Consider the following 18028-nt stretch of genomic DNA (forward strand, 5'->3'; position numbering starts at 1 on the left):
TAGTGGTAGAGCTGTGATCCGGACACAGGCAGCCAGAGGCCAGAGCCCAGGAAATAACACCGCTCACCCTGATATCCTGGGTGGGACTCTGTGGGCCCCTCGCGGCTATGCCTTAACTGCTGGACCAGTCTTGCCCTCTGTCCTTGGTGTCTGGCTTGGCTTAAGAGTCCGTCAGTCCATATGGCTGGAAGAATGCTCCAGTGACGGAGCCCTGAGTGCCCACACTCCGCCCTGCGGCCTGAGGGCAGAAGCAGCAGGTCTTCAGAGAGAGGAAACGGAGAGGCTATGGGGTCAAAATTGATGCGGAGCCAACCGGTACTGGCCACCTCCAACCACCACCGCCCACCCCCCATCACAGGGGCCTCCTCCTGACCACCTCCCAACACACAGCCACTGGAGCCTGGGAACACCCAAGTCAGATCACAGCTCTCCTCTGCTCAGGGCTCTCTGTGGCCCCACCTCACTCAGGGTAAGAGGCAGAGTTCTCCCTGTGCCCAAAAGGGCCCACACCATCTGGTCTGTCCCCTCTGCCCTCAGCTCTTTCCAAACAAGCCAGAAATATTTTCACCTCAGGGCCTTTGCACTGCTCCCTCCCCCAAGCTCTCTGCTCGATTCCCTCCTTCTCTTGAGATGGCCTGGGTTTCTCTTCCCAAGCTGACTGTGGCTCTCTGAGGAGGTCTCTGTCATGTGTGACCCCGGCCTCCCAGCTAACACAGGCAGCGTGGGCCCCAGCGGATCCCAAGGCCCTCACATTACCTTTCGGGGCTGTGCCCCCAGAACGGTATCCTGGAGACTCCCGCAGCACAGCCTGGGGAAGAGAGGCCACGTGCTTCCTGCCTGCCTGGGAACGCCCAGCTGTGTCAGCTCCACGTGGAGCCAGAGCCTCTGATTGCCCCTAAACAGCTCTGACAAATTGCTCTGGAAACCCAGGAAGCTTTGGAGTGTGTGCTGCCTCAGGAGAGGGCAGGGGGCCAGGTGGCTGCCCGCCTGGGATCACTCAGCCCACTGTGGTGCCCACAGTAGGCGCTGGCGCCTGGCAGTGTGCCCAGAAGCTGGGCTCCCATGACGAATGTCTGGGGGGAGAGTCTGTGAAGTCACTGAAATCATCGATGGGCACAAGTCGCTACAGGCTGCAGGACATTCCACGGCAGGGCTGTAGTGCATGAGGGCGTGGGTGGGGGTTCCCCGATTGTGCATGACAGGGCCCATCCCTTTCCCAGCAGCCCTCAAATTTTGCCGGCAAATTCATTCCCTTCTGCCCCGGAAATAATCCATTTTCCCCAGAGTGTTTTTCTCCCCAGACCTTATCGCCACCTGGCATGTTAATACTTGTATTTCATAGTTGTTCAGTTGTCTGTCTGTCTGCCTCGCTCTCTTTCCAGGAGACTGTCAGCTCCATAACGGAGGGACTCGACTTCATTCCCTGCTGTATCACCATGTTGGGAACACTGCCTGGCACAGTGGGTGCTCTGGTGGTCAGGCCTGCCCAGCCCTGCTCTCCTCTTATCTCTTTTTTTTTTTTTTTAATTTTTAAAAAAAATTTTTTTTTTAGCTGAGCCATCCTGCTACCTGTTGGCAGCTCGGCGGCTGCTCAGCTCGGGCTGGACTCGAACCACTGTTGCTCAGAGCTCAAACTCTTGAGCGAGCTCTTAACCAACTGATCTCCTCTTCTCTCAAGAATCTCAATGTTCCCCGTTTGCAGCAGCCTCCTGACACTCAGCGGTCTGCCCCAACTCTTACACAGCTCGCTGGCACTGTCCTGGACCTGTGTCTGTCTCCCTCCGTATGTCCTGGCAATGCCACTTGCCGAGGCATCCTTTGTTGCTCTGTCCTTCCATCCCAGCCCCCTTTCTTCTCACTAACATCTTGGCCTCAGCCCCACCCCTGAGACTTCACCTCCACTCTCGCCCCCAGCACCATCTTTCAAAACATAAATCTGCCAGCACTACAGCTCTTAGATCAAATCCAAACTCTATAACATGGCTAACAGGGCCTTGCATGGTCTGGCCCCTGCTGACCTCCCATCAGCTGCCCCTTAACTTCTACACTTGAGCCACAGGGCCTGTGTTCAGTGACCTGTCGGCAGCCACCCTCCTCCTCACCTTAGGACCTTTGCACATGCTACTCCCTCTCATAGGGACACCCTCTCCATGCAAAATCTTTCTTTTTTTTTTTTTTTTAGCTGAGCCATCCTGCCACCTGTTGGCAGCTCAGCTCGGGCTGGGAATCAAACCAGCAACCCTGTTGCTCAGAACTCGCACTCTTAAGCGAGCTCTTAACCAACTGAGCCACTTGGCCAGCCCTAAAATTTTTCTTTTTTTAAAAATTGCCCACATACAGCAAAGTGGATAAAATATATATGCACAATTTAACAAACAGTTACCAAGCAAATCCCCTATAACTGCATCCCAGGTCAAGAATATACCATCAGCAGGCCAGCCAAGTGGCTCAGTTAGTTAAGAGTTAGCTTGGGCCGGCCGAGTGGCGCGATGGTTGAGAGCTCGCTTGGGATGCCGGAGGGCCCCGGTTCGGATCCCACATATGAGGGCTGGTGACGCTGCCCTCCGCAGCTGGGATGCTGAGCGACGGCTCAACGGAGCTGGGCTGCCGTGGGTCGACGGCGACGGCGTAGGCTGCACTCCCTGTGGCAGTGGGTTGCCATGGGCTACCGTATGTAGCCAGCGGCCGCAGTGAGCGGCCGTCCAGAGGCCGGCGACTGATCTGCCTCGCCAGGGGGGAGCGCAGTGATGGTGCCAACTTGGCCCAGTGGGGCGGCGACCTCCACAACTAGATTGAGGAGCAGGGCGACAGCAACTTGTCTGTTCCCCTTTCCCCAATTCCCCAACGCTGTTCCCATCCCCCCAATTCCCCAATAAAAATCTTAAAAAAAAGAAAAAAAAAAGAGTTAGCTTAAGAGCGCGACCTCTGAGCAACAGGGTCGCTGGTTCGAGTCCCACATGGGCCAGTGATGTTGCGCCCAAGCTGAGCTGCCGCTGAGCTGCCAACAGGTGGCAGGATGGCTCAGCTGATAAGAGTATGTGCTTCTAACAACAAGACTGCCTGTTCGATGGTGGGCTATGCCCACCTGCAACTAAGACTGAACTTGGCACCTTGAGCTGAGCTGCCACCCAGATGGCTCAGTGGATAGAGTGTGCGCTTTTAACAACAAGGCTACCGGTTCGACTCCCACATGGGATGGTGGCTATGCCCACAAGCAACTAAGACCGAACTCGGCACCTTGAGCTGAGCTGCCACCCAGATGGCTCAGTGGATAGAGTGTGCGCTCCTAACAACAAGGCTGCTGGTTTGACTCCTGCATGGGATGGTGGCTACACCCTCCCACAACTAAGATTGAACAAAGCACCTTGAGCTTAGAGGCCACGAGCTGCGAATGGGCAGCCAGATGGCAACTGGTGCCCTCCACAACGAAGATTGAAGAACGACAACTTGGTTGATTCCCCCTCCCCAATTCCCCAACACTGTTCTCCTCCCCCAATTCCCTAACTAAAAAAAAAAAAAAGAATATACCATCAGCCCCCCAGAAACCACTTTATCTGCTCCCTCCTCCTTATTCCTCTCATCCTTGGCAGAAATAACCCCTCCTTAGGGAAATTATTCCTGTCTGCCTGGCTAGATTAGACACCCCCTCTGGCCCTACACCATATCCACTCTCAGATCCCAGTGGGTCTCCGCTGCAGGCTTTCCCTTAGCATAATTCAAACATTACTTTGTAAGTATTTGCTCGCTGTCTCCTTTTGTACCCTGTTAGTAGCAAGATAGCCTGGGCACTGTCTGCCCGCATTGCTCAGCAGAGGGCCAGGCACACAGTAGGTGCTCACTGTATGAATAAACACAGGTGCTACACTACAAAGTGCTGTGGAAGTAGAGACAAGGGCGGCCCCTGGGGAGCTGCAGGTGGGCAGCAGGCTGTCACTCCAGCTTGGCCCAAGGGAATGGGCTGCTGCAGACTGCCCGGAGCAAGGGGCAGTGTGGCCAGAGGCAGGCAGAGGCACATGTGGGCCTCTTGAGCACAGGTGTTCAGGGGCAGCCTAGGACCTTGTGCCCAATGAGATGGAAAGATGGTGGGAGGACCGGAGGAGTGAGACCACAGTGGGTCCTGCACATCTTCTGTCTAGAACACTCTGCCCTCCTGGTTCCCTGGTTAGCTTAGCGTCTTATATTCAGGAAAACCCCTCCTGCACCTGCGTCAGGACCCTTCTTTGGGCTCCCACATCCCAGGTGCTTTCTCCACCCGGGCTCTGACCACTCTGGCCGGCACTGTTTGGGGATGAGTCTGCTTCCCCCATTGGACTTTGAGTCTTGAGAAGACTGGGGCTGTCTCAGTCATATGGTGTCCCCACGCTGCCTGTAACAGGCTTGACCCAGGAGAGACATTCTGATTTAGTTAGTTTGAAGCAGACCTCATCTTTTTTATAACATCCCCTGTGACTCTAACGACAGCCAGGCTTGAGGTCCACTGCCAGGTACTGTTCCAAGGGCTCTACAAACATTCGCTCATTTAATCTTCACCACATCCCTATGCGGTAGTTATGTGATTTACCCCTTACTTTACAGACCAGGAAATTGAGGCCCAGACAGGTTCAGTCATTTGCCCAAGGCTACAGAGCCAAGACAAGGCAGAGGGAGGGCTTGAACTCTGGTGGGCTGACTCTGGAGCCCATACTCTCATCTACTATGAAGGATGTTTCTTTAAATCAACTCATTTAATTTTCCTAACCTTGTCCAAGGCAATATCTGTAAAATCAGGGGATGAGTGGTAACACTTTTCTGAATACTCATTAAAGCAAACATATATCCATTTAAAATACAACATTTTCCTCCCCTACCACCCAAATCACCCTCGAGCACCCCATTTTGGGAAATGCTGTTCCACACTAGAGCCTGGTTGCCTAGGAGAAAACTTCGGGAAGCAGCTTTAATGAGTAGATAAGAATGATTTGCAATTAGCATCAATTGTCTGTATGCAAATTAAAGCTCCCAACCACAGGGCCTGCTTTTGTAGCACAGTCCTCTCCCATTTTATTGCCTTCTTTTCTGGGTTCAGCAAATCCTTCTCTCAGGCATAGGGTAATTTTATACCCACCCCGGTGCTGCTGCCTCTATGTCACAGATTTCACAACCCTGAAGTTCCTCGGGTTCACTAACATGGGCCTGTGCCCGGCATAGGGGCCACCACAGCCGAGAACTGGGCCCCTGGTGGCATTCTGACGTTTGTCTCAAGTGATGACCTGCTTCCCGTCTGTCTACCTCAGCGTTGGTGGGCTGAGGTAAGGGCTGGGGGCCTCGTCTGAATGTTCTCATTATTTCTCCTCAGCTCCCAGCAGTGTCTGTGACATAACAAATCCCCAAGAAATATTTGTGGGTGAAGTGAATGGGTAAATAAATGAAGAGTTCATGGGTTCCAACGATTAAGAACTATCTGTCTAGGGAGGCAGGCTGAGACGGAGGCCTAGCTCACGGGGACCCGCTCTCTCTCCCCACCTCACCTTTCTCCTGGGTGCCACTCAGGAGGTCTGTGGACCATGGCGAGGGAAAGCACTGACGTACGGGCACTCTCAAATACAGTGCTTTCCAAATCTGCCACAGAACCACTGCTGAATCATGACATCATTTCAGGAAGTGTCAAGCAGCATTCCAACATTTTAAACAGATGAGACTAGATCCAAGTGCTTCGCACAGTCAGGCTAAGTATTGTTTGGGAAATCTGTGCTTCACTGTTTATAACATGGGTATTTCTGTATAGACATACACACAAGTGCACTGCGGGCTGTAGCAGGGAGGTCTAAGGCCACGCCTGGGTCTGACACTGGCGAAAGCGTCAGGAGCCAAAGGAGGTGAGGCCCCCAGACGGGGGTCCTGAACCCAGGCTGGCCCTGTTCAGGTGCAGTCAGGGAAGGGAGGGAGGCTGTGTGGCCTTAGAGGTCCGCCCTCGGAATGGAAGCTCAGTAATCCTTGCCTAGGGTCGCAGACCTCTGAGGTGGCCCATGAACCCGGCTGAGCCCTGTGACTGCAGACTGATTTTTCGGCCTCCGCATTTTTCTGGGACGTGGTTCATGGCTTTCATAAGATTCTCAAAGTGTGTGATCCAGACTCTAGGTTGTTGGTTCGTCAATGTCTGTTCTTCCGCACTTACTCCCCTGCCTGCCTCTCTACCAGGGACCCTCAAAGTGTGGTCCCGGGACCTGCAGCATCAGCATCTACTGGGAGCTTTTGAAAATTGCATAGTCTTAGGCCCCATCCTGACCTACTGCATCAGAAACTCTTTAACTTTTGAAATATTAATGTAAAATAATAAAGATTGCTTTTTTGGAGATGTAAAAAAAAAGAAACTCTGAATGGGAACCAGCTTCTGTGTTGAACAGTCCCCTCCAGGGGACTGTCTGGGGACCACTCACTGCCCTTTACAATGTTGGCTGGAAGGCTAAACTGGGATGTCTCAGACTTCCTTGTAGCTGGGACTGTCACGTGACACTGCTTGCTGAAGGGGTTTCTGGGAAAGCTTTTACTTTCTCCATAGAAAGGGAACTGGATACACGCTGCAATCTTTTCTCTGTTCTCTGCCCACCCCCCACCCCTCCCACGCCCTCCAGGGGCACCACAGCCATTTAGAGACCAGGAAATCGCAGCCAGTATAATAAGAATGGTGGAGCAGGAAGACACAGGGAGCCAGGCCTTGAGGCCTTCCCTGAGCTGCTGCACCAGCCTGGCCCTGCTCTCTCCGGGTCTCCCATCAGGGGACTGCTAAGCCTTTATTTGTTTAAGCCACTGTGGGTCAGGTTTCCATTACCTCCAGCTAAATGCACTCCTAGCAGATACAGTCTGTGACCCCAGAAAGCATAGAAACCACTGGTCTCAGCAGAGGGAGGAGAGACCAAGGGTCAGAGTGAGCCAGAGACAATGAGACAGTCAGGGGTTTTTCCCTCTCTACTGGGTCCTTGAAGGCTGAGGGATGGGCAGCAGGGGGTGCTGATGAGCCTCCTAATTCTGTGAATAAACTAGAGTGTGCAAGCTCATACATCTGTGAGCATGTTTCCAGGGAGGGGACTCTGCCATCAAGAATGTGGGGGAAGTAGAAGGGGATCAGGACTTCCTGATGGGTGAGGAGCAGTGCCTTACCTGGGCTGCCCTGGTGGGTCACGGCTGCCGCCCGCCAGCCCTGTGGGGGTGCTGGAGCCCGAGTTGTACAGCTTCTGTCGGTAGCCCTTGCTCTGGCGAGCAGCCGCAAAGGCGGGTGAGATCTCCCGCCACCTGTCTGCATGGTGGGACCGTCCGGCAGCCTCGCGCCCGCCCCCACAAAGGCCAATAGTTCCTGGGGGCTTGTGTGGCTTGGCTGGCTGAGGTGCCTTGGCCAGCGACATGCAGCTGGGGCTGGAGGTGTAGAGGGTGGTGTCAATGCCGCTGTCACTGGAGCCACCCTTGGAGAGGGGGTCTTGCTCTGGCTCCAGAGGGTCCAGGGGGTCGAACCAGCGATCGTCGCTGTGGCTGCTGGATGCGTTGCTGGAGAGGGTATTGCTGCTGGAGTGACTGGAGTACTGAGGCTCCCCCTGGAAGGCAAGGGAAGTGTGTTATCCCTAGACCCCAGGGCAGGGGATAGCTTCCCCTTCCTGGGTTCATCCCTCTGCCTGAGTGTGACCCCTGGAGCCAGACAGCTTACAACTCTGGCCCTCTATCTTATTGGCCATGTGACCTTGGGCAAGTGTCTCAGTTTCCACACCTATAAAATGGGGTTAATAATCCTGCCTCATGGGGTTGCTCGGAGGGATAAATGACATTATGTATGTATCGTGAGCCCATAGCTCAAGCTCAGCGCGTCTAAAACTCAGCTCTGGGCCTTCCCTCCTGAGTCTGCCTCTCCCTGTTTTAATGGCTCCTCCATCTTTTTAGCTGTCCCACGCAAGAGTCTTGGAGTCATCCTAGAGCCTGCCTTTGCTCTCACACCATGTCCAGTCCAACAGCAAATACTGTTGCCAGCATCTTCAAAACAGATCCAGAACCCCTCACCTATCCTCCTTCCGTGGCCCCATCCACCACTGCTTTCCACTGGACCATGGTGGCAGCCTCCCACGACCCTTCAACTCCAGTTTGTTCCCTATATGCAGCCAGAAGGTGGCTGTGAACACCTGTGTCAGTTCATATCCCTTCCCTGCTTAGAACCCTCCCGTGCCTCCACCTCACTCAGGGGAAAAGCAAGAGTCCTCACCATAGCCCTGAGGCCCTGCGTGATCTGGTCCTGTGTTTTGGTCCCTAACTTCATCTCCCCTGCCCTCTTGATCACTCTGCTCCAGCCACATGGGCCTCCTTGCTGCTTTCTTAGCATGCCCAGCATACTCCCACTTTAGGGCCTTTGCACTTGCTGTTCCCTCTGGCTGCAATGCTCTTCCCCCAGATATTTTCATGGGTCACCCCTTACTTCACCCACGGTTTTGGCTTAAAGGTCACCTCTTCAAAGTCCTTCTCTAACCACTTCATCCTAAATCAGCAGTGCCTGACACTCTCTTTTCCGTTAACTGTGCTTTGTTTTCCTTTCCCAGAAAGGATCAGTTCTTAGAGTTACATGATGTATTTGTTTATCTGCTTATTGCTTGTTGCCCCCACTGGCACGTCAGCTTTGTGAGCACAGGAGCTAGGCTGTTCTCTTCATCCCTGTGGCCCCAATGCTTGGCACACTCTAAATGCTCATCAAACACACACTGAATGAATGGATGGGAACAGACTGCCAAGTGCTCACCAAAACTATCTCCTCTTCCTGGGCACACCAGACTACATTTCCCAGCTTCCTTTGTGGTGAGGTATAGTCATGTGATGGAGTCCTGGTCAATGCAGTAAGTGGAAGTGATTTATGCTATTTCCAGGCCTGGGTTACAAAAACTTCCCACCTGAACCTCTCTCCCTCCCACCCCCATCTGCTGGAAGGAGACAGGGACCCAGCAGAGACCTCAGAGGCCTTGTGGAGCCACAAGAGGGAGGGAGTGTGGGCTCCTGAAGCACCATGTGGAAAGCTGCTCACCGAATATTTGCATTGAATTGTTATGTAAGGAAATAAACTCCTATTGTGTGAGGTCACTGAGATTGGGGACTGTTATAGCAGTTAACCTACTGTCACAGACTGAATGTTTGTGTTCCCCCAAACTTCATATGTTGAATCCTAATCCCCAGTGTAATGGTATTAGGTCAGGCCTTTGGGAGGTGATTAGGTCATGAGGGTAAAACCCTCATGAATAGGATTTTATAATCCTCATATATATTTACCTGTTTATATATACCTCGTGAATAGGATTATATGTATATTTAGGCTCTTATAAAAGAAACCCCAGATAACTCCCCTGCCATTTCCACCACGAGTTGAGTCAGCTGTCTATAAACCAGGAAGTTGGCCCTAACCAGACACAGAATCTGCCTGTACCTTAATCTTGGACTTCCCAGCTTATAGAACTGTGAGGAATAAATTTCTGCTGTATATAAGCTACCCAGTCTACGGTATTTTTGTTACAGCAGCCTGAGTTGCTGAAGACACCTACCATGACCGATGAAGTAACGAGGAAACTGTGGCTTGAGGAGGTGAAGGGGTTAGTTCTAGATGACATGGTTAGTGAGGGCTAGAGCCAGGATGGGCACCTGGCTGGTTCTAACTCCAGCATTTAGCGCCTCTGCTCCAGTGGAAGGAGGCAAAGGTGCTCATGTGTGGCATTCAGAGGCCCACGGCCACACCAGGCAGGTCAAGCTGCCATCCCCCTGACCCCCCACCCTCCACCCCCACAGTAGTCCCTGCAAGCCAGGCAGCCAACTCCTACAGCCTTGACTCCCCAGGTGGGGCCCAGACTCACTTTGGAATGCCTGTTGGGGGAATCTTTGCCCGCCGCGTCCTGCCTGGAGGCGTGCTTGCTCCCGCTGCTTCCTGCCAGGGCTGAGAGCCGGGCCTGGGCGGGCACATGCCACAACGGCTCTGCAGGAAGACAGGAGACACGCCAGCAGTTAGAGGTGACTCAGGCCCTGGCCCAAGTCCACCCAAAGAATCTAGCTCTAAAATCTGGTTTGATGGATTGTCTGCACAGCTCACACAGGGCCATGACCCCATCAACTTATGTCTTGGGGGTTTAAGAGCACTCAGTAACAGAATTATGTACTAAGCACTTACTCTATGCCAGGCCCCATTCTAGTGCTCTCCATGGGTTAACTCACCAAAGCCTTACAACAATCCTCCATTGTCATCCCCAAAGGAGGTGGAGCACATTGTCATCTTTACTGGCCATTTGGATTTCTTATTTTGTAAATTACTTGTTTGTATTCTTCACCAAGTTTTCCATAAGATTGGCTGTATTTTACCTTATTGGTGTATAGGGATCTTTATATATGCAACTAGCAATCCTCTGTTGGTTAAATATACACACTTTTTTTGTCAAATAAAAATGGAATAATAATAAACACTGTCCTAAAGTTAATTTTCACTTTACAATATACTTACACTTGCTTTTGCTGTGTCTCTTCATAATACTCATACATCTTCGCATAACTGAACATGAAGCTATCTTATTTTTAACAGCTGTACAGTATCCCATCATGTGAATGGACATCAAGTATTTAACCAGTTTTCTATCGATGGACATTTAGGTTATTTTCAATTTTTCTTTGTAACAATGTTTTTGTGGCCTTCTCTCAACACACAACTTTGAGCAAGTGTGGGATTGGGTCTGGGACTGAATTCTGTAAGTGGAATTGCTGGTTCAAATGTGAAAACAGGTTTTTTAAAATTGTGAAGGCTGGTGTGGGTGGAAATTAGTCTAAACTCCCAAAGTCAATGAACCTGAACTGAGCATCTGACCTTCAAACAAAACAACAAAACAAAACAAAAGAAAACACCCCACCACCAATGGAAGGCTAGTTAATATCTATCAATCTTATATATGCTCAGGAAAAGCAGACCTGGCAGGGTAGGCAGGGCACTCAGCGGCACTACAGAGAGCAGCTGGCTGGCACAGTAGAAGGTGTCACAGCCCATGTGGCTTTCACTTTGGAACCACAGATATGAGAGAGCACAGAGGCTGGCCACTTTGTCACCTAATCTACCTCTGGAGACAGTTTTCCTCTTTGGAGCATCCTGTGCACCCAGGAGGTGCTAGTCCCCTGGGTGGCGGCCAGCCCATGCTGGGAAACCACATTTCTACAGAGAGCCAAGCCTGTGGCCTTCACATCCAGCCTTAACTACCACCTATGGCCTGATGATGCACGCATTTCTGATTCTGGACCTCTCCCCTGACTTCAGACATGTATATACAGCTGTCTCACAACACATCTACTGGGTGTCTGCTGGGCACCTCCCACTGAAGACGGCCAAAGCCAACTCCTTATCTTCCCCTAAACCTGCCTCTCTCAGTCTTTCCTGCTTAGTTAGTGGCCGCTCCATCCTCTCAGCTGCTCTGGCCAAAAACCTAGTATCATCTTTGACTCCTCTCTTTTCACCCACATCGAGGCATCAGAAAATTCTGTCAACCCTACTTTCAAATGACCATATCTAGAACCCACCCATCTCTCCCCCTCCACTGTCCCCACCTGGCAAGAATCTATAGCAAGAGGGACCCTGTAAGCACCTGAGTCAGATCCCATCCCATCTCCGTAACCGAGCCCAGTGGCTCCCATCCACTCCGAGCAAAGGACAAAGTCCTCACCACATGTTCTGTCCCTGTCACCTCCCTGGCCTCACCGCCCCTGGCCTCACCGCCCCCGCCCCCCACCAGCTCTCCAGGCACACAGGCCTCCTACTGTTCCTCCAACACCAGACTCACTGCTACCTCAGGGTCTTTGACTAGCTGTTCCCTGTCTCTGGAATGTCCTCCTCACAGCTGGCTCCTCTGCACTCTTTCAGCCTTGCTTGAAATGTGATTTGCTCAGAGATCCTCAGAGATCAGTGCTGTGTTAGCTCCCACCTGATACGTAGCATCACTGATGACCACTTATCACTGTGTGCCCTGTCCACCGTCTGTCTTCCCCCCTAGGCCATCAGCTCCAAGCAGGCAAGGGAAGTGTCTGTTTGGCACACAGCCTGGTATATCGTGAGTGAAAGGCGAGGTTCCTCTCCTGCCGGCTGCCCCAGTGTCTCTGGCTCTGCCCTTGGCAGGTCCTGATCCTGGGCCCTTCACTGGACCTCTGGGCCGGCCCCCCAGTGACCTTCTGGCTCTCCTGCTTTATCCTTGACATGCTGGGCGTGTGAGAGACATGCTGAAACTATCGCCAGGCAGAGACTCAGGGCAGCTGTGACCCTGGGGACACCTTCCCAACCTGGGTGCCCTGAGGCTTGAGAAATGCCCACACTCTGTGGGTGGTGTCTGTGGGCAGGGAGGTTTAAGGAGGGATTCCAGAACCCAACAAGCTTTGGTTCAAATCTCAATGATGCCATTTACCAGCAGGGGCTGCAGACAAGTGAGAACCTTTCTATGCCTCATCTTCCTCATTTCTAAAACGGGGCAGTAAAAAGCACCCACTCTGTTGTGCTCCTGAGGTGATAAAATTGGAGGGAACGTGGGGTGCCCAGTACAGTGCTGGGCACACAACAAGTACACAAAACCGTGATGCTGTTACTATGATTATCGTCATCTGAATCAGGGCTGGGCAAAGCCCCATGTGTGTCGTGGTGCCTGAGTCCCTCTACCCTGAACTACCTTTTTCCTGGGCCTTGAATACAGTCTAGGCTTGGTGATGATTGCCCTGATTTGTGTGGGGGTGGGAGGAGGAAGGGATGGGGTGTCAGTCACCTTATGACAAGGTCCCAAGGGAGTGAGAGGGGAACGAAACTCTAAGGGACAGAAGACAGAAGAAGGGAAGGACAATGGTGAGTTTCTGTGTCACCTTATTTGGGGCCCATAGTGAACGCTGGAAAAATTTTCTCCCCATTTTATACTTTGGTGTAATGAAATCACCAAGCAACACTATTCTTTTTTTCTGAACTGGGTGGAGAAAAAAAGAAGCAAATCTGTCTTGGAGCAAAGACCACACACTTGGAGGCAGGGACAGGCAGGACTGAGCGTGTCTGCAGGAGAGGGAGAGCAGGTAGGGAGGGCGACCTGCTTGTCTGAAGTCCAACCATTTTCCCTGGATAGGGAACCATGGGGCTGGGGTGCCAAGGACTTCTCTAGGCCGCTAGTCCTGGGCATGCAACCTCTTCCCTACCCCAAAGTGCCCGGGGGGAGCTGGTGACATGCCGGCATGGTCATTCCTCGAGCACCCTGGAAATTCTGAAACATTCCCTAAGTGGGTATCTCCATCTCTTCCCCCTCCAAGGTCAATGCTGCCTGACATTTAATTGATTTTATTTCTTTAGGACCCACCCATTCATTTGATGGTTCTCAGACTTCAAAGGGGCTACAGGTTTGTTATGTGAAATTATGTTTAAAATATTCATCTAAGTGTATGTGCCCACGATAATCATTCTATACCGGAGAATAAACAGATGAGAAGATGCTCAGTGTCATCGGGCACCAGAAAAATGCAAGTTAAAATCACAATGTGCTACCACCACATGGCTGAAATGAAAAGGTTGGTGACAACATAGAGCCACTACAACTCTCAGATGTCACTGGTGGGCGTGTGAAATGGTTTGTCACTTTGGGAAAAGGTTTGGTAGTTTCTTAAACAAGTTAAACATATGACCCAGCAATTTCACTCCTAGGTTAACCCCGCAGATATGTAGATATGTGAGCCCGTGTCATCAAAACACAGACACAAGAACAGTCCTAGCTGTACTAGTCTAAGCAGCTCCAAACTGGAAGCCACTCAAACGTCCATCCACACTAGAATGCAGTAATCAATCGTGGGTCATTCATACAATGAAATACTACTCAGAAATTGCGCTGTTACATATAATCACATGGCCAACTGTCACCAATGTAATACTGAATCACAGAAGCCAAACACACACACACACACACACACACACACATACACACACACACACACACATCCAGCATGAGTCTATATTCTGTACACATGAAATTCAAAACCAAAGGAAAATGAAGTTTGGTTGTGAGAAGCAGGACGGGTAGCCTGTGGAGGTACTGACTGGGAAGTGCCTGGTGGCTTTCGGAGGCTGGCTATATTCTGTCTCTTGCCCCAAGTGTGGAATATGACATGTTTACTTTGTAATATTGTTATCACGCTGGACACATGATTTGGGCTCTTTTCTCAGCATGTGCTGTACATGTGTAACAGTAAAAAAATAATACAGGAGGGTCTGTGTAAAGAAAAGCCTCAGAACACAGCAGGTTCTGCTCCCCTGAGAGCACCACTTTTGGTCCTTTTCAACTCTTTCCCCCGGCTGTCGCCACCTCCATGTCACACCTCTGTACTCTGAATTCTGACTGACAGTGTTGGCAGACACCATCTGCCGATGCCCTGTCTGGATGGAGAAGGATCCAGCTCACTGGTCCCTGCTACTCTCCTGGGTGACCTCTCTAATCTTATGTGTGGCCCTTACAGCTTTCCTTTGTGTTTCATCCATCTGCCAGGAGGAGGGGTGTCACCTGTCAAACTGTAAGGAGAGGTCTTGCAGGGTGAGGTGGGTGGGCACAGCTGGCCTGGGGGGGGCCCTACCTGGCTTCTGGCGCTCCATGGTGCTCTCCTGGCTGGTCAGGCCACCTGAGGAAGAGTCGCCGCTGGATGTCCCATCGTGGCCAAAGTGGGGATCAAAAGACAGCAGTGGGTGTGGGGCAGCCGCATACCTGCAGGGGGGCGAGAGGAGGCAAGTACACGGTGAAGGGTTGGTGTGTCAAAAACCACCTGAACCTGAGACTCGCTCTGCAGTGTGTTTTTTTTTTTAGCTGAGCCATCCTGCCACCTGTTGGAAGCTCAGTGGCCGCTTAGCTTGGGCCGGGAACCGAATGGGCAGCCCTGTTGCTCAGAGCTTGCACTCTTGAGCGAGCTCTTAACCAACTGAGCCACTCGGCCGACCCTGCAGTGGGTTTTTAATACCAGGCAGGCTTCGAGTGGAGGAGAGGCTCGATGAGTAAGTTGGAAACGTGCTATTAACTGAGGGTCAGGAATGAGTCTTGCCAGAGTAGCATGCCGAGGAGCTGGTGGTGGCAGGGGGTGCAGGGTGGGGCGGGGTCCTCAAGGGAGGAGGGGCAGAAGCCACTTAGGCCAATGGCCCTACCCATAGGCTCTTTGGGGGTCCTGTTTCTTGGCTGTGAGATGGGGTGAGCTGTTGTCAGCAGCATCCCCACTCCCAGGCCTGTCTCTGGCTCCGTTTCTCTCTAGTGGAGAAGAGCAGGATAATGCAATATGTGTACAGCCAAGTAGGCTGGGGTTCAAACCTCACCACTGCCTCTGGCCCAGCCAGGTACAGTCTCTACCTAGCCCTGGGCCTCAGTTTACCTAGTTGTCAAGAGGTGATCACAGTAGGCCCTTCCTTACAGCACTGAATGATATCCTGGGTGCCCAGCACTTGGCATGAGGCTGACACGACACAGGGTGAGTTGGGACAACTGGCTGATAAGCCAGTACTGTGTATGTCTATCTGTTGGAAGAAGGCACTGCAGGGGAGAAGCTGTGGGCTCAGGCTTCAAAACGAGGTGATCTGGGCTCAAACCCCAGTTCTATCCCTTACTGGCTACATGTCCTTGGTTGGGCAGGCACTCATCGGTTTGAGCTTCAGTTTTCCCATCTGAAAAATGGGATAATGACATTTTCTACCTCATAGGGTGTGCAGCAGATGAAACAAAGTTATCTTCTAGATAGCTTCTCCTGGAGGCTGGCTCTGCACACCCACAGGCAGGGGCTGAGATTTAACACAGGAGCCAGCAGAAGGTGCTCCCTGGGGCCTTACATCCCAGCGGCATTCTTTATGCCTTGGAGTGAATCCTCCGAACGTCCATTCCATCTCAGACCAGACCCATTCATCGCAGAAACCCTGCTTCCTACCTGGGGTTGGTTCAGGGACAGGCATATGACACAATTTTGGCTAATGAGATATAAGAGGGTGTGAGTTATTAAGACTCCCACAAAAAACTTCTGGTTCTCCACCTGGCAGGCACGTGGCAGGACTGCACTTCCTGGCCCCTTGAGATTGGCTGGGTGGGGCTGCGTGACTAGTTCTCGTCATGGAGTTGTGAGGAAAGTGATTTGGAGATGGTGACTGTTTGGGGCAGCCTGGGTCCTGAGAGGTCCCCTGCCAACTGACAGTGGAGTTGCAGTGTGGGTGCGAAATAAACCTTTGTTGATAGAAGTCACTGAGATTTTCAGGTGTTTGTTATCTAGTATAATAACCTGATTGAAATGGGAGAAGTTAGCTGAGGGGGCTTCTGGGAAAAGTCTCTTGCTCTTAAGAGAGGTGATGAGAAAAGATGGCCTCTCTTCTTCATCCAGGCGTTGCTGGGCCCACACAGAGCACCACGAGCCACTGCTGCCCTCTCACTGTCAGCCTGAGAAGGCCATTGCTGAGGGTGGAGGAGAGGAGGCGGAAGGAACTGGGCCCTCGATCATGTTGTCAAGATGCTGGATTAAGACTCCCCAGAGCCTGTCCTGTCTCTGAGCCTCATTTTCTGTGAGATAACAAATTCCTACAATGTCTGACCCAGCAGAGTTTCGGTTACTCGCAGCCAGAAGCACCCCACTGATAGAGGCTCTGTACTCTGGGGAGTTACTGAGCCTCCACTCATTAAGCTGATATTGCAATCCCCCCGTTTGGCCGCTTGTGTCTATATCTGTAACTTGGGAGGGTGATAAACTGGGACCTCTCAACATCCAAAAGAGGAGTTAAATGGCTTCTCCAGGATCACCTTGCTGGCATGAAGCCAGGGTTGTCTCTGCAAAGACCAACTCCAGACGCCTAGGCTTCAATGTGTCCAGTGCAGTGGCGGGCTGCTTCAGAGGTGTGCTGGACTTTCTGAAAACTCAACTCTATTCGCCTGCCCAGAAAGTACATGTTATCCCTGCCCTCCCAGACCTTGACCTCTAATGCCTCCACGAAAGGAAGACAGAGCGAAAACAATAAAAAGCAAAAGCATCTTCACCTTGCTGGCTGACTTAGCAGCTAGCCAACCGCCTGGTAAAATGTGGTTCCACCACAGCTGGAAATTGAAGTGTGGATGTGTTTATTCTGTTTTCTCAAAATGTCTGTATGAAATCACGAGCACCAAAGGAAAATGTCAGCAGTGGCTGGGATCAGCCAGGGGTGAGTAGAAGGTACGAGTGGCAGACGCTGCAGGTGGCTTCCCCAGTATCTATCTATTCTCTGCTTCTGCCCTGGTAACAGAATCTCAAATTATTTGGGGCAGCAGCGTGATCAGTTAACAGACTACATTTCCCAGGCTCCCTTGCAGTTCTGGCCAATGAGATAAAAGTACTGCATGTGGGGCTGGCCAGGTGGCTCAGTGAGTTAGAATGTGAGCTCTGAGCAGCAGAGTTGCCAGTTCGATTCCCATATGGGCCAGGGAGTTGCGCCTGAGCTGAGTTGCCACTGAGCTGCCAACAGGTGGCTGGATGATTCAGTTAGAGCGCGTGCTTTTAACAAGATTGCTGGTTTGATTCCTGCATGGGATGGAGGGCTGTGCCTCCCCCGCAACTAAGATTGAACATGGCACCTTGAGCTGAGCGGCCGCGAGCTGCCGATGGGCGGCTGAATGGCTCAGATGGTTAGAGCACGTGCACTTAACAAGGTTGCTGGTTCAACTCCCACATGGGATGGTGGGCGCGTAGTCCCGCAACTAGATTAAAAGCGGCGACGGAACTTGGAACTGTGCTTGCGTCCTCCAGAACTAAGATTGAAGGACAGCAACTTGACTTGGAGCTGATGGGTCCTGGAAAAATGTTCTCCTTCCACAATTCTCCAACACTGTTCCCTTCCCCAATTTCCCAATATAATCTTAAAAAAAAAAAAAGTACTGCATGTGACTTCCGGGAACTCTCTGGAGGTGGGCTGTGGGTGCCTCCACCTCATCATTTCCTTAAGGCTGAAGCTCCAACAGTCACTTTAAGACCAGCAGGCAACAGGGCCGGCCGAGTGGCGCGATGGTTAAGAACT

At 51.8% G+C, this 18028-nt stretch overlaps 1 protein-coding gene across 5 annotated transcripts in view; it reads right to left on the minus strand.

The window, feature by feature from the left end:
- Positions 1-18028, minus strand: part of SIPA1L3 (signal induced proliferation associated 1 like 3) — a 242337-nt gene that overhangs the window by 31163 nt on the left and 193146 nt on the right. For all 5 annotated transcript variants that reach the window (XM_019666285.1, XM_019666286.1, XM_019666282.1 and 2 more), the window contains 3 exons: positions 14602-14729; positions 9846-9964; positions 7138-7565 (listed from right to left, as the gene is read on the minus strand). In XM_019666285.1, the coding sequence (XP_019521830.1) occupies positions 7138-7565; positions 9846-9964; positions 14602-14729 (675 nt within the window). The remainder of the gene's footprint in view (positions 1-7137; positions 7566-9845; positions 9965-14601; positions 14730-18028) is intronic.

This window comes from Hipposideros armiger, unplaced genomic scaffold (assembly GCF_001890085.2).
Source record: "Hipposideros armiger isolate ML-2016 unplaced genomic scaffold, ASM189008v1 scaffold_466, whole genome shotgun sequence".
Classification (NCBI taxonomy): domain Eukaryota; kingdom Metazoa; phylum Chordata; class Mammalia; order Chiroptera; family Hipposideridae; genus Hipposideros; species Hipposideros armiger.